Source organism: Passer montanus, unplaced genomic scaffold, assembly GCF_014805655.1.
Source record: "Passer montanus isolate IOZ18808 unplaced genomic scaffold, ASM1480565v1 scaffold521, whole genome shotgun sequence".
Taxonomy (NCBI): domain Eukaryota; kingdom Metazoa; phylum Chordata; class Aves; order Passeriformes; family Passeridae; genus Passer; species Passer montanus.
Window position 1 is genome coordinate 5025 of NW_024370164.1, and position 15331 is coordinate 20355.

The 15331-nt window shown below is 62.8% G+C and overlaps 1 protein-coding gene across 1 annotated transcript; it reads right to left on the reverse strand.

Moving 5' to 3' along the window:
- Positions 1–391: 391 nt before the first annotated feature.
- Positions 392–15105, reverse strand: LOC120509526 (lysine-specific demethylase 6B-like; the record flags this gene model as incomplete). The annotated part of the gene is made up of 11 exons (XM_039724248.1): positions 392–457; positions 1656–1826; positions 2416–2578; positions 2621–2666; positions 4094–4281; positions 4958–5072; positions 6904–7182; positions 8474–8686; positions 10896–11001; positions 13553–13679; positions 14840–15105. Coding segments are annotated over 11 exons (1698 nt in total), but the record flags the coding sequence as incomplete, so codon positions are not given.
- Between the last annotated feature and the right edge of the window lie 226 nt (positions 15106–15331).

The following is a 15331-nucleotide window of genomic DNA, read 5'->3' on the forward strand; positions in this document are numbered from 1 at the left end:
GGGGCGGCGCATGCGGGCTGCCCGGGCCGGGCGGGCGCGGCGGAGGCTGTGGCTCAGGTTGCGAAGCGGCAGCCCCCAGCCCTCCTCCCCCGGCCCCGCTCGGCCCCGCCGGGGCGGCGCATGCGGGCTGCCCGGGCCGGGCGGGCGCGGCGGAGGCTGTGGCTCAGGTTGCGAAGCGGCAGCCCCCAGCCCTCCTCCCCTTCTTCCTGCCCGCCTCCCCGGGCGGAGAGCACCGGCCCGGCCGCCTCCTCCGCCCCCTCCCCGTCCCCGTCCCTCTCCCTTCCCTCCCGGCCCCGCTGCCAGGGGCGAAGCCGCCCGCCGGGCCCCGCGGTGAGTTTGCCCCGCCGGAGTTGGGCGAAGGGGTGGGGGAAAGTTTGGGAAGGCCGCCGGCGGGGGGGGGGGGGGGGGGGGTGCCCGGGGGGGGGGCCCGGCCTCATCTGGGGGTCGGCGGCGTCACCTGGGGGGAGGGGCGAGGTCAGCGGGAGGGGACAGCCCCACGCGGGTGTCCCCACCCCCAGTGTGTGCCCGGGTGTCCCCAGGTGTAGCCTCAGCTGTCCCCAAGCTGTCCCCAGTGTCCCCAGCCATGTCCCAGGTGTATCCCCGCTGTCCCCAACTGTGTCCCCAGCTGTCCTGCTGTCCCCTCTGTCCCCATTTTGTCCCCTCTGTCCCCACTGTCCCCGCTGTCCCAGGTGTATCCCCATCCATCCCGCTATCCCCCTGTCCCTCTGTCCCCCAGTCCCTCTGTCCTGCTGTCCCCCTGTTCCTCTGTCCCCATTGTGTCCCCAGTGTCCCCACTGTCCCCATTCTGTCCCTCTGTCCCCCTGTCCCTCCTGTCCCCCCTGTCCCCAGTGTCCCCGCTGTCCCTGCTGTCCCCAGCCATCCCAGTGTCCCCTCTGTCCCCGCTCTCCCCTCTGTCCCCAGTGTCCCTCTGTCCCCACTGTGTCCCCAGCTCTCCCAGCTGTCCCCATTGTGTCCCCTCTGTCCCCCTGTCCCCCTGTCCCCTCTGTCCCGCTGTCCCAGGTGTATCCCCAGCTGTGTCCCCCCTGTCCCCAGTGTCCCCATTGTGTCCCCCTGGTGTCCCTGTTGTGTCCCCAGCTGTCCCTCTGTCCCCAGTGTCCCCACTGTCCCCCTGTCCCCATTGTGTCCCCGTTGTGTCCCCCCTGTCCCCATTGTGTCCCCACTGTGTCCCCCTGTCCCCTCTGTCCCCAGTGTCCCCATTGTGTCCCCATTGTGTCCCCAGCTGTCCCCTGTCCCTCTGTCCCCCTGTCCCCGTTGTGTCCCCATTGTGTCCCCTCTGTCCCTCTGTCCCCATTGTGTCCCCAGCTGTCCCTCTGTCCCCTGTCCCCCTGTCCCCGTTGTGTCCTGTCCCCATTGTGTCCCCAGCTGTCCCCATTGTGTCCCCACTGTCCCCATTGTGTCCCCGTTGTGTCCCCAGCTGTCCCTCTGTTCCCCTGTCCCCCTGTCCCCATTGTGTCCCCATTGTGTCCCCAGCTGTCCCCTGTCCCTCTGTCCCCCTTGTTGTGTCCCCGTTGTGTGCCCCTGGTGTCCCCGTTGTGTCCCCATTGTGTCCCCATTGTGTCCCCCTGGTGTCCCCGTTGTGTCCCCGTTGTGTCCCCCCTGTCCCCCTGTCCCCTGTCCCCTGTCCCGGCGCTGACCAGCGTGAAGCCGTCGTAGATCTGCATCAGCTCCTCGGTCTTGTACTGCTCGAGCACCACCACGCCGGCCAGGCCGCCGCCGCGGCGCCGCGCGCAGCCCTCGCAGTGCACCAGGTACGTGTTGCGCCCGCCCGTCTCGCTCGTCACAAACAGGATGTTGAACACCTCCACCTGTGCCAGCACAGTCAGGGGATGGTCAGGGGATGGTCAGTGCAATGGTCAGTGCAATGGTCAGTGCAATGGTCAGTGCAATGGTCAGGGACAGCCCTCGGACAGGGGAATGGTCAGTGACACAGCCAGGACAGCCCTCGGACAGGGGAATGGTCAGTGACACAGCCAGGACAGCCCTCGGACAGGGGAATGGTCAGTGACACAGCCAGGACAGCCCTCGGACAGGGGAGTGGTCAGTGCAATGGTCAGTGACACAGCCAGGACAGCCCATGGTCATGAACAACGGTGTGGCAGTGCCACAGCCAAGGACAAAGCCACCCCAGGGCCACACCCAGCAGTGTGACAGTGCCGCGGCTGGGTCCCCATCTCTGTGGCATTGCCAGACAGTGTCCCTGTCCCTGCGATGGCAGTGCCAGCCCGTGTCCCGTGCTTTGGCAGTGCTGGGCCGTGTCCCCTGCACTGTGACAGTGCCAGGCTGTGTCCCCAGCACTGTGACAGTGCCATGTCCCTCCCCACAGTGGCAGTGCCAGGCCGTGTCCCCAGCACCGTGGCAGTGCCCTGTCCCTGTCCCCAGGGCGGTGTCACTCACGTCGCACTCGTTGCAGTAGTAGGCCGGCTCGTCCTTGACGCGGCCCTGGTACGCGATCTTCTTGCCCGCGCGCACCAGGCTCTCGCGCTGCACCTGGCAGTGCTTGATGGACTGCAGCAGGCAGTACCTGCGGGCACAGGGACACCTCAGACACCTGGGACACCTCAGCTGAGCCACCCAGGGCACCTGGGGACACCTGGGACACCTGGGGACACCTGGGACACCTGGGACAGCCGGGGCACAGGGGACACCTCAGACACCCGGGACACCTGGGGACACCTGGGACACCCAGGGCACAGGGGACACCCGGGACACCCGGGCACCTGGGGACACCTGGGACACCCGGGCACCTGGGGACACCCAGGGCACAGGGGACACCCGGGACACCAGGGCACCTGGGGACACCTGAGGCACCTGGGACACCCAGGGCACCTGGGGACACCCGGGGCACAGGGGACACCTCAGACACCCGGGACACCTGGGACAGCCGGGGCACAGGGGACACCTGGGACACCCAGGGCACCTGGGGCACAGGGGACACCTCAGACACCTGGGACACCTCAGCTGAGCCACCCAGGGCACCTGGGGACACCTGGGACACCGGGGCACCTGGGACACCCAGGGCACCTGGGGGCACCTGGGACACCCGGGGCACAGGGGACACCTGGGACACCCGGGGCACAAGGGACACCCGGGGCACAGGGGGCACCTGGGACACCTGGGACACCCGGGCACACCTGGGGCACAGGGGACACCCGGGGCACCTGGGGACACCTCAGCTGAGCCACCTGGGGCACAGGGGACACCCAGGATACCCGGGGTACCTGGGGCATCTGTGTGACACCTGGGACACCCAGGACATAGGGGACACCTCAACCACCCGGGGCACCTGGGGACACCTGAGCCACCCGGGGCATCTGGGGCACCCGGGCCACGCATGGCACCTGCTGGCTCCTGAGGCACCTGAGCCACCCACCATGGGGACACTGTCACCAGGAACAGCGTCACCTGACACCCACTATCACCCGCGGCAGGGACACCATCACCAGGGACACTGTCACCCTCTGTCACCCGCCACAGGGGCATCATCACCAGGGACACTGGGGACAGGGGACGGGGACAGGGACGTCACAGTCACGTCACGGCCAGTGCACCCTGAGCCCCCCCGGGACACACAGATCCCCCCCCGGATGCTCTGTGGCCACCATGTGCCAGCCCACGGTGTGTCCCCAATGTCACCTCAGTGTCCCCAATGTCTCCAATGTCACCCCAGTCTCTCCAATGTCACCCCGTGTCCCCTCACCGGTGAGTGGCCCCACGTTCCAGGCGATGTTGTTGTCACCCCGCAGTGTCCCCAGTGTCCCCAGTGTCACCCCAGTGTCCCCTCACCGGTGAGCGGCCCCACGTTCCAGGCGATGTTGTTCCCACTGTCCCCAGTGTCCCCAGTGTCCCGTGTCCCCTCACCGGTGAGCGGCCCCACGTTCCAGGCGATGTTGTTCCCAGTGTCCCCAGTGTCCCCGTGTCCCCTCACCAGTCAGCAGCCCCACGTTCCAGGTGATGTTCCCCCAGTGTCCCCAGTGTCCTCAGTGTCCCCTGTCCCCTCACCGGTGAGCGGCCCCACGTTCCAGGCGATGTTGTTGTCACCCCCCAGTGTCCCCAGTGTCCCGTGTCCCCTCACCGGTGAGCGGCCCCACGTTCCAGGCGATGTTGTTGCACCAGCCCGTGGCCTGCACCCAGTGCACGGTGCCGGCGTTGATCCACACCAGGTCGCCGGGGCGCTGCACGAAGCGGTACACCGGGATGTTGGAGCGGTACAGGTCCTCCAGGATGGGCCACCACGAGCCCGTCAGGTAGTCCACGCCGTGCCTGCGCCGGGGGCGTGGTCAGAGACAGCCCCGCCCACACCCGGACACGCCCACAGGGCCCCGCCCCTTCCCTCCCAGCCCGGAATTCCTCCTCCTCTTCCTCCTCCTCTTCCTCCTCCGTGCTGGGAAAGGCGGGTTGGCCACGCCCACTGCAGTTAGCCACGCCCCATGTATGACCACGCCCCCGAATTATCAGGACACACCCACTGACTCCACCCAGGCCACACCCCCAATAATTAACAGCAATTATGGTGTGGTGGCCTCTTTACGCAGACCCCTCCCCTTTCCCCAAGCCCCGCCCCTTATACAGGCTGTCATTCCATAACCACGCCCTCTTCCATGCAGGCCACGCCCCTTCCATGCAGGCTTCGCCCACTGTCACAGAAGGTGATGCTGCCCCAGCAGTGTTACCCCAATAACCCCGCCCCTTTCACTGATTTCATGCAAACAACTCATACTTTATGCAGACCACACCCTCTTTTATGCAAACCACGCCCCTTTTTATGCAGGCCACGCCCACCTGTCTCAGAAGGCAGGTATGTTCTACCAGTAATCCTGCCCCAATTAACTGCACCGCCCTTATGCAAGCCCCTCCCCTTTCACTGACCACTCCCTATTTTATGCAGACCACGCCCCATTTATGCAGACCACGCCCCCTTTATGCAGGCCACGCCCACCTGTCGCAGAAGGCGGAGATGGTCTCCCAGTAGTGCTCGTGCACCGCGAACCACTCGCAGTCGCCGGGGCCGATGTTGATGTTCACCGAGCAGAAGTTGTTGTTCTCCTGGTGGCCTGCGGGGGACGCTGCCACCGTCACTGCCACTGCCACCCCGTGCCACCCTGTGCCACCCTGTGTCACCCTGTGCCACCCCGGGCCACCCCGTGTCACCCCGTGTCACCCCGTGTCACCCCAGCACACTGGGGGCTGCTGTCCCCCAGTGCTGTCGGTTTTTGTCGCCTCCCACGGAAAAAAATCCCATGAAAAGCCCCAAAAGGCAAAAAAAAACCAAAAAACCATGGAAATTCCTCAAAAAATCGCAAAAAAAAAAAAAGTCAGCAAAGAAATGGCAGAAATTCTGGGGAAGTTCCTAAAAAAGGCACGAAAAAAATTCCCCAGGTGCAACCACGTGTGCCCAGGTGTGCCCAGGTGTGTTGTGTTTTCCATGTGCCCCAGGTGTGCCCAGGTGTGCCCAGGTGTGGAGCTCACCAGGCGTGCGGCTGCCGGGCACCTTCACGTAGAGCTGCACGGTGTTCGTGCCCAGGATGGTGTGGGTGTTCCCCAGGTGTGTTTTGTGTGTCCCCAGGTGCCCCCAGGTGTGTTTTGGGGTGTTCCCCAGGTGTGTTTCAGGTGTGTGTTTTGTGTGTCCCCAGGTGTGTTTTGTGTGTCCCCAGGTGTGCCCAGGTGTGTTTCAGGTGTGCCCAGGTGTGTTTCAGGTGTCCCCAGGTGTGTTTCAGGTGTGCCCAGGTGTGTGTTTTGTGTGTGCCCAGGTGTGCCCAGGTGTGTTTCAGGTGTGTGTGGCTCACCGGGCGTGCGGCTGCCGGGCACCTTCATGTAGAGCTGCACGGTGTTCATGCCCAGGATGGTGTGGCCCACGTGGCTCAGCATGTTCCCCGTGGAGGACACGCGCATGAACGCCGGCAGCTTCAGCAGCTCCTGTTTTGTGTGCCCCCAGGTGTGCCCAGGTGTGCCCAGGTGTGTTTCAGGTGTGCCCAGGTGTGTGTTTTGTGTGTGCCCAGGTGTGCCCAGGTGTGTTTCAGGTGTGTGTGGCTCACCGGGCGTGCGGCTGCCGGGCACCTTCATGTAGAGCTGCACGGTGTTCATGCCCAGGATGGTGTGGCCCACGTGGCTCAGCATGTTCCCCGTGGAGGACACGCGCATGAACGCCGGCAGCTTCAGCAGCTCCTGCAGCTGCGGCTTCCACCTGCGGGGCAGCGACACGGGGACAGCCGTGTCACCCGGGGGGCACCCACCTGGGGCACGGCCCGCCCGGGGGCCACGCCCTGTCACCTGAGAGACCCTGTGCCAGTGTCACCTGAGAGACCCTGACCCTGTCACCTGAGAGAGACCCTGTGCCAGTGTCACCTGAGAGACCCTGACCCTGTCACCTGAGAGAGACCCTGTGCCAGTGTCACCTGAGAGACCCTGACCCTGTCACCTGAGAGAGACCCTGTGCCAGTGTCACCTGAGAGACCCTGACCCTGTCACCTGAGAGAGACCCTGTGCCAGTGTCACCTGAGAGACCCTGACCCTGTCACCTGAGAGACCCTGACCCTGTCACCTGAGAGACCCTGACCCTGTCACCTGAGAGACCCTGACCCTGTCACCTGAGAGACCCTGACCCTGTCACCTGAGAGACCCTGACCCTGTCACCTGAGAGAGACCCTGTGCCAGTGTCACCTGAGAGACCCTGACCCTGTCACCTGAGAGACCCTGACCCTGTCACCTGAGAGAGACCCTGTGCCAGTGTCACCTGAGAGACCCTGACCCTGTCACCTGAGAGACCCTGACCCTGTCACCTGAGAGAGACCCTGTGCCAGTGTCACCTGAGAGACCGTGCCCAGGTGTGTTTTGTGTGTCCCCAGGTGTCCCCAGGTGTGCCCAGGTGTGTTTCAGGTGTCTCACCGGGCGTGCGGCTGCCGGGCACCTTCATGTAGAGCTGCACGGTGTTCATGCCCAGGATGGTGTGGCCCACGTGGCTCAGCATGTTCCCCGTGGAGGACACGCGCATGAACGCCGGCAGCTTCAGCAGCTCCTGCAGCTGCGGCTTCCACCTGCGGGGCAGCGACACGGGGACAGCCGTGTCACCCGGGGGGCACCCACCTGGGGCACGGCCCGCCCGGGGGCCACGCCCTGTCACCTGAGAGACCCAGACCCTGTCACCTGAGAGACCCCGGCCGTGCCAGTGTCACCTGAGAGACCCTGACCCTGTCACCTGAGAGTGGCTGTGACCCCCCCATTGTCACCTGAGAGACCCTGACCTTGCCACTGTCACCTGAGAGACCCTGACCCTGTCACCTGAGAGACCCCGGCCGTGCCAGTGTCACCTGAGAGACCCCGGCCGTGCCAGTGTCACTTGAGAGACTCTGACCTTGCCACTGTGACCCTGACCCTGTCACCTGAGACCCTGACCCCGCCACTGTCACCTGAAAGTGACCCTGACCCTGCCATTGTGACCCTGACACCCCCATCGTCACCTGAGAGTGGCTGTGACCCCCCCATTGTCACCTGAGAGTGACCCTGACCCCTCCATTGTCACCCAGGTGTCCCCTCCACTGTCCCCATTGTCCCCCCGCTGTCCCCCCGTGTCCCCATTGTCCCCCCAGTGTCTCTGCTGTCCCCCAGCTGTCCCCGCTGTCCCCGCTGTCCCCGCTGTCCCCCCCGCCTGACCTCGTTTCCAGCTCCGAGGGCTCCGGGACATGCTGGTGTGGGAACAGCTGATGTCACAGGGCCACACCTGGCGCGTCCCCTGTCCCTGAGCCGTGTCCCTTGTCACAGAGCTGTGTCCCCTTTGTGTCCCCATGTCCCTGTCCTTCACCTGCAGGGACTCCTGGAAGGAGCACACCTGTACTGGGTGTACTTGGCGATGGTGGTGTGGGGTCCCTGCTGTGTCCCCTGCCCCTGAGCTGTGTCCCCTCTGTGTCCCCTATCCCTGGGGTGTGTCCCCTGTGTGTCCCCTGTCCCCAGGGTGTGTCCCCATGTCCCCAGCATGTCCCCTGTCCCTGTCCCTCACCTGCAGGGACTCCTGGAAGGAGGAGGCCTGGTACTGGGCGTACTTGGCGATGGTGGTGTGGGGTCCCTGCTGTGTCCCCTGTCCCTGAGCTGTGTCCCCTGTCCCTGGGGTGTGTCCCCTGTGTGTCCCCGTGTCCCCCTGTCCCTGTCCCTCACCTGTGACCCCCCTGACTGACCTGCAGGGACTCCTGGAAGGAGCACACCTGTACTGGGCGTACTTGGCGATGGTGGTGTGGGGTCCCTGCTGTGTCCCCATGTCCCTGAGCTGTGTCCCCTGTGTGTCCCCATGTCCCCAGCGTGTCCCCGTGTCCCCATGTCCCCGTCCCTCACCTGCAGGGACTCCTGGAAGGAGGAGGCCTGGTACTGGGCGTACTTGGCGATGGTGGTGTGGGGTCCCTGCTGTGTCACCTGTCCCTGGGGTGTGTCCCCTGTGTGTCCCCAGCGTGTCCCCATGTCCCCATGTCCCTCACCTGCAGGGACTCCTGGAAGGAGGAGGCCTGGTACTGGGCGTACTTGGCGATGGTGGTGTGGGAGCGGCTGCTCTCGCAGGGCCACACCTGGCGCGTCCCCGACAGGTCCCAGTTCTGGTCCGAGGGCTGCTGCACCTGCGTGCGCACCTCGACCGCGTGCTCGCCGCTGGCCTCCACCAGGGTCTTGGTGCTGAACAGCCCCAGGTCTGCGAAACACAGGTTTGGGGCATTTGGGGGGTTTGGGGTCATTCTGGGGGTGTCCAGGGGGATTTGGGGCTGTCATGAGGATGGAAAGGGTTAAATGAGGACAGGGACAGGGAATCTCCATGAGGGTCTTGGTGCTGAACAGCCCCAGGTCTGCGAAACACAAACAGGTTGGGGTCATTTTGGGGGTGTCCAGGGGGATTTGGGGGTGTCATGAGGATGGAAAGGGTTAAATGGGGACACGGACAGGGACAGGGGGTTTTAGGGTGGTTTTTGGGGTATTTAGGGTATTTTTGGGGTGCTCACTGAGGCGCAGGGACCCCGCCAGGCCCCGGATGACGGTGATGGGGGATCCAGGGGGCAGTTTGGGGGGTCCCTGTGGGGTTTTGGGGTATTTTGGGGTGTTTTTGGGGTTTTTGGGGTGCTCACTGAGGCGCAGGGACCCGGCCAGGCCTCGGATGACGGTGATGGGGGATCCATGGGGCAGTTTGGGGGGATCCATGGGGCAATTTGGGGGTCCCTGTGGGGTTTTGGGGGATTTGGGGTTTTTGGGGTGCTCACTGAGGCGCAGGGACCCGGCCAGGCCTCGGATGACGGTGATGGGGGATCCATGGGGCAATTTGGGGGTCCCTGTGGGGTTTTGGGGGATTTGGGGTTTTTGGGGTGCTCACTGAGGCGCAGGGACCCGGCCAGGCCTCGGATGACGGTGATGGGGGATCCAGGGGGCACTTTGGGGGGATCCATGGGGCGGGTTTTGGGGTCCCTGTGGGGTTTTGGGGGATTTGGGGTTTTAGGGTGGTTTTGGGGTATTTTTTGGGGTTTTTGGGGTGCTCACTGAGGCGCAGGGACCCGGCCAGGCCCCGGATGACGGTGATGGGGTTCTTGGGGTCGGTGCAGAACTGCAGCAGCACGGGCGAGAAGGCGTCGCGTTTGCTCTCCAGCTGGGAACAGCAGCGGCCAATCAGAGACCAGAACCCAACAAAGGGACCAATCACAGCCCGCCACCCTCGGGCAGGGACCAATCAGCACCAGGCACCCAGAGAAAGGACCAATCACAGCACAGCAACCTCACAGACAGACCCATCACAGCAGGCCACACCCCCAACAAACAGCAACCAATCAGGATGGAGCTGGATTAGAGCATTAGCCAATCAGACTGGAGAAGGTTTGAAGCATCAGCCAATCAGGATAGAGATGGTTTAGGGCATCAGCCAATCAGAATAGAATTGATTTGGGACATCAGCCAATCAGGATGGAGCTGGTTTAGAGCATCAGCCAATCAGGATGGACAGAGCCTGGTTCATCATCCTCCAGCCAATGAGGATTCAGGTAGCCCAACCAAGCAGCCAATCAGGACTGAGATGGTTTGGTGCATCAGCCAATCAGGATTGAAAGGCCATGATCTGGCAGCCAATCAGCAGCAGGATTCGCTGTGAAACTCTGCCCCCACCCGCTAGCAAATCAGCAGAAGGGAGGCCCCACCCAGCAGCCAATCAGGAGAGTCTCCTGTTCACAGGTTTGGGGCATTTGGGGGGTTTGGGGTCATTCTGGGGGTGTCTGGGGGGCATTGGGGGGTGTCAGGGGGTCAGGAAGGGTTAAATAGGGTCAGGGACAGGGACAGGGACACGTACAGGGGACAGGAACAGGGACAGGGACAGGGACAGGGACAAGGGGACCCCAAAAGGGTCTTGGTGCTGAACAGCCCCAGGTCTGGGAAACACAAACAGGTTGGGGTCATTTTGGGGGTGTCCAGGGGGATTTGGGGGTGTCATGAGGATGGAAAGGGTTAAATGGGGACACGGACAGGGACAGGGGGTTTTAGGGTGGTTTTTGGGGTATTTAGGGTATTTTTGGGGTGCTCACTGAGGCGCAGGGACCCCGCCAGGCCCCGGATGACGGTGATGGGGGATCCAGGGGGCACTTTGGGGGGATCCATGGGGCGGGTTTTGGGGTCCCTGTGGGGTTTTGGGGGATTTGGGGTTTTTGGGGTATTTTTGGGGTGGTTTTGGGGTTTTTGGGGTGCTCACTGAGGCGCAGGGACCCGGCCAGGCCCCGGATGACGGTGATGGGGGATCCAGGGGGCGCTTTGGGGGGATCCAGGGGTCGGGTTTTGGGGTCCCTGTGGGGTTTTGGGGTCCCTGTGGGATTTTGGGGTCTCTGTGGGGTTTTGGGGTATTTTGGGGTATTTTTTGGGGTTTTTGGGGTGCTCACTGAGGCGCAGGGAGCCCGCCAGGCCCCGGATGACGGTGATGGGGTTCTTGGGGTCGGTGCAGAACTGCAGCAGCACGGGCGAGAAGGCGTCGCGTTTGCTCTCCAGCTGGGAACAGCAGCGGCCAATCAGAGACCAGAACCCAACAAAGGGACCAATCACAGCCCGCCACCCTCAGGCAGGGACCAATCAGCACCCAGCACCCAGAGAAAGGACCAATCACAGCACAGCAACCTCACAGACAGACCCATCACAGCAGGCCACACCCCCAACAAACAGCAACCAATCAGGATGGAGCTGGATTAGAGCATTAGCCAATCAGACTGGAGAAGGTTTGAAGCATCAGCCAATCAGGATAGAGATGGTTTAGGGCATCAGCCAATCAGAATAGAATTGATTTGGGACATCAGCCAATCAGGATGGAGCTGGTTTAGAGCATCAGCCAATCAGGATGGACAGAGCCTGGTTCATCATCCTCCAGCCAATGAGGATTCAGGTAGCCCAACCAAGCAGCCAATCAGGACTGAGATGGTTTGGTGCATCAGCCAATCAGGATTGAAAGGCCATGATCTGGCAGCCAATCAGCAGCAGGATTCGCTGTGAAACTCTGCCCCCACCCGCTAGCAAATCAGCAGAAGGGAGGCCCCACCCAGCAGCCAATCAGGAGAGTCTCCTGTTCGCCCGCCACCCTCGGGCAGGGACCAATCAGCACCAGGCACCCAGAGAAAGGACCAATCACAGCGCAGCACCAATCACAGCAAGCCACGCCCCAAAAACCAGTGGCCAATCAGGATTTAGATGGTTTCAGGTACCAGCCAATCAGGATGGAGATGGTTTGGCACATCAGCCAATCAGGATGGGGAAGGTTTAGGGCATCAGCCAATCAGGATGGACAGAGCCTGGTTCATCATCCTGCAGCCAATGAGGATTCAGGCAGCCCAACCAAGCAGCCAATCAGGACTGAGATGGTTTGGTGCATCAGCCAATCAGGATTGAAAGGCCATGATCTGGCAGCCAATCAGCAGCAGGATTCACTGTGAAACTCTGCCCCCACCCACTGGCCAATCAGCAGAAGGGAGGCCCCACCCAGCAGCCAATCAGGAGAGTCTCCTGTTCTATCGGCCAATCAGGGTTGCTCTGGCAGATCCATCCCCTTCCGGCAGCCAATCAACAAAGAGCTGCCCGTGATGGACCAATCAGGAGGGGAGGGATCCAGCCAGGGGCCAATCGCAGAGAGAGGGAATCTGCCAGGGAGCCAATCAGCAGCAAGGATGCCACCAGCCAATCAGGAGAGGGGACACCCTGGGATCCCCGGCAGGGAGCCAATCAGCAGCCAGGGCACCCATCCAGGGAGCCAAAAACTCTGCCCCCACCCGCTAGCAAATCAGCAGAAGGGAGGCCCCACCCAGCAGCCAATCAGGAGAGTCTCCTGTTCCATCGGCCAATCAGGGTTGCTCTGGCCGATCCATCCCCTTCCAGCAGCCAATCAACAAAGAGCTGCCTGTGATGGACCAATCAGGAGGGGAGGGATCCAGCCAGGGGCCAATCGCAGAGAGAGGGAATCTGCCAGGGAGCCAATCAGCAGCAAGGATGCCACCAGCCAATCAGGAGAGGGGACACCCTGGGATCCCCGGCAGGGAGCCAATCAGCAGCCAGGGCACCCATCCAGGGAGCCAATCAGCAATCAGGAAACCCAGCCAGGGAACCAATCAGCAGCCAGGGGACCCATTGAGGGAGCCAATCAGCAACTGGGGGACTCATCCAGGTAGCCAATCAGGAGCAAGGGGATCCATTGAGGGAGCCAATCAGAGGCCATGGGACCCATGGAGAGAGCCAATGAGCAGCCATGGGACCCAGCCAGGGAACCAATGAGCATCAAGGAGACCTATCCAAGGAGCCAATCAGCAGCTAGGGCGCCCATCCAGGCAGCCAATCAGCAACCAGGGGGCCCATCAAGGGAGCCAATCAGCAATCAAGAAACCCAGCCAGGGAGCCAATGAGCATCAAGGAGACCCATCCAAGGAACCAATCAGCAGCCAGGGGACCCATCCATGCAGCCAATCAGCAATCAAGAAACCCATGCAGGCAGCCAATCAGCAGCCAGGGAGCTCATCAAGGGAGCCAATCAGCAATTAGGAAACCCAGCCAGGGAGCCAATCCCACCAGCCAATCAGGAGAGGGGACATCCTGGGATCCCCAGCAGGGAGCCAATCAGAAGCCAGGGCACCTTGCCAAGGAGCCAATCAGGAAGCAGGACCCTTCCCAGCAGCCAATGAGCAGAGAGGACACCCTGGGACCTTTAGTAGGGAGCCAATCAGCAGCCAAGGGACCAATCCAGGGAGCCAATCAGCAATCAAGAAACCCAGCCAGGGAGCCAATGAGCATCAAGGAGACCCATCCAGGGAAGGCCCATCAAGGGAGCCAATCAGCAATCAAGAAACCCAGCCAGGGAGCCAATGAGCATCAAGGAGACCCATCCAAGGAACCAATCAGCAGCCAGGGGACCCATCCATGCAGCCAATCAGCAATCAAGAAACCCATGCAGGCAGCCAATCAGCAGCCAGGGAGCTCATCAAGGGAGCCAATCAGCAATTAGGAAACCCAGCCAGGGAGCCAATCAGCAGCCAGGGGCCCATGCAGGCAGCCAATGGGCACTCACGTAGATGCTGGGCGTGGGCGGGTTGAGCTTGTCCCGGGGCAGCTGCTCGCGCGCGTCGATGCGCGGCTTCACCGACTGCGCCGGGCACAGGTAGGACTCGCGGAACGGCCCCTTCAGCCGCGCCTGCCTGCGGGAGCGCCGGTGGGACCCCGGGAATCCCCAAAATCCCACAAAATCCCCCCAAAATCTCACAGATCCCCCCCTCGGAACCGCCCCTTCAGCCGCGCCTGCCTGCGGGAGCGCCGGTGGGACCCCGGGAATCCCCAAAATCCCACAAAATCACCCCAAAATCTCACAGATCCCCCCCTCGGAACCGCCCCTTCAGCCGCGCCTGCCTGCGGGAGCGCCGGTGGGACCCCGGAACAGACCAAAATCCCCCCAAAATCCCAAAGATCCCCACCCCAGAACAGTCCAAATCCCCAGAATCACCCAAATCTACCTGTGACCCCCCCTAAACCTCCATGGGACCCCCAAAACCCTTCAGGGACCCCCAAAATGAGCCCTAAAACCGCCCAGAAGCCCCCAAATGAACCCGAATCTCCCCTGTGACCCCCCCTAAACCTCCATGGGACCCCCAAAACCCTTCAGGGACCCCCAAAATGAGCCCTAAAACCGCCCAGAAGCCCCCAAATGAACCCGAATCTCCCCTGTGACCCCCCCTAAACCTCCATGGGACCCCCAAAACCCTTCAGGGACCCCCAAAATGAGCCCTAAAAACGCCCCAGAAGCCCCCAAATGTACCCCAAAACCCCCTGTGACCCCCTTAAACTTGTGTAGGACCCTCAAATCTCCCCTGAGCCCACTAAACCTCTGTGGGACCCCCGAAACCCTTCAGGGACCCCCAAAATGACCCCCCCAAATACCCTGTAACTCCCCCGTGACCCCTTCAAATGAGCCCCCAAACCCTCCAGAAGCCCCCAAATGAACCCCAAACCACCCTGTGACCCCCTTAAACTTCTGTAGGATCCTCAAATCTCCCCTGTAACCCCCTAAACCTCCGTGGGACTCCCAAAACCCTTCTGGGACCCCCAAAATAAGCCCCAAAACACCCTGTGACCCCCCCAAACCTCCATGGGACCCTCCAATCTCCCCTGTGACCCCCCTAACCCTCCGTGGGACTCCCAAAACCCTTCTGGGACCCCCAAAATAAGCCCCAAAACACCCTGTGACCCCCCCAAACCTCCATGGGACCCTCCAATCTCCCCTGTGACCCCTCTAAACCTCCATGGGACCCCCCAGCCCCCCCAAAACCAGCCCAAAGACCCCCGCCCCGAGCCCCCCACTCACTTGCTGGCGCGCACCACCTCGGCGGCGCTGTGCCGGATCGTCAGCTGCGCCAGGGGCAGCCCCCGGGGCTCGGCCACCTCCGAGGCCACCAAGGCGTCACCGGCGGGCGTCCCCCCGAGCCCGGGGATCCCCCCGGGCCCCCCGGCCCCGCTCTCCACCTTGATCAGGCGGATCTTGAGCTCCTTGGGGGGCCCCTCGCCCAGCGAGCGCAGCTTCAGCAGGTCGGCCGAGCTGACGAAGGCGGGCGGGGGTCCCGCGGGGGCGTGACACAGTGGGTGACACAGGGTTGGTGACACAGGGGGGGTCACACGGGGTCAGTGACACGAGGTCAGTGACACAGGGTTGGTGACAGTGGGTGACACAGTGGGTGACACAGGGTTGGTGACACAGGGGGGGTCACACGGGGTCAGTGACACGAGGTCAGTGACACAGGGTTGGTGACACCGGGGGGTGACACGGGGTCGGTGACACGGGGTTGGTGACACAGGGTTG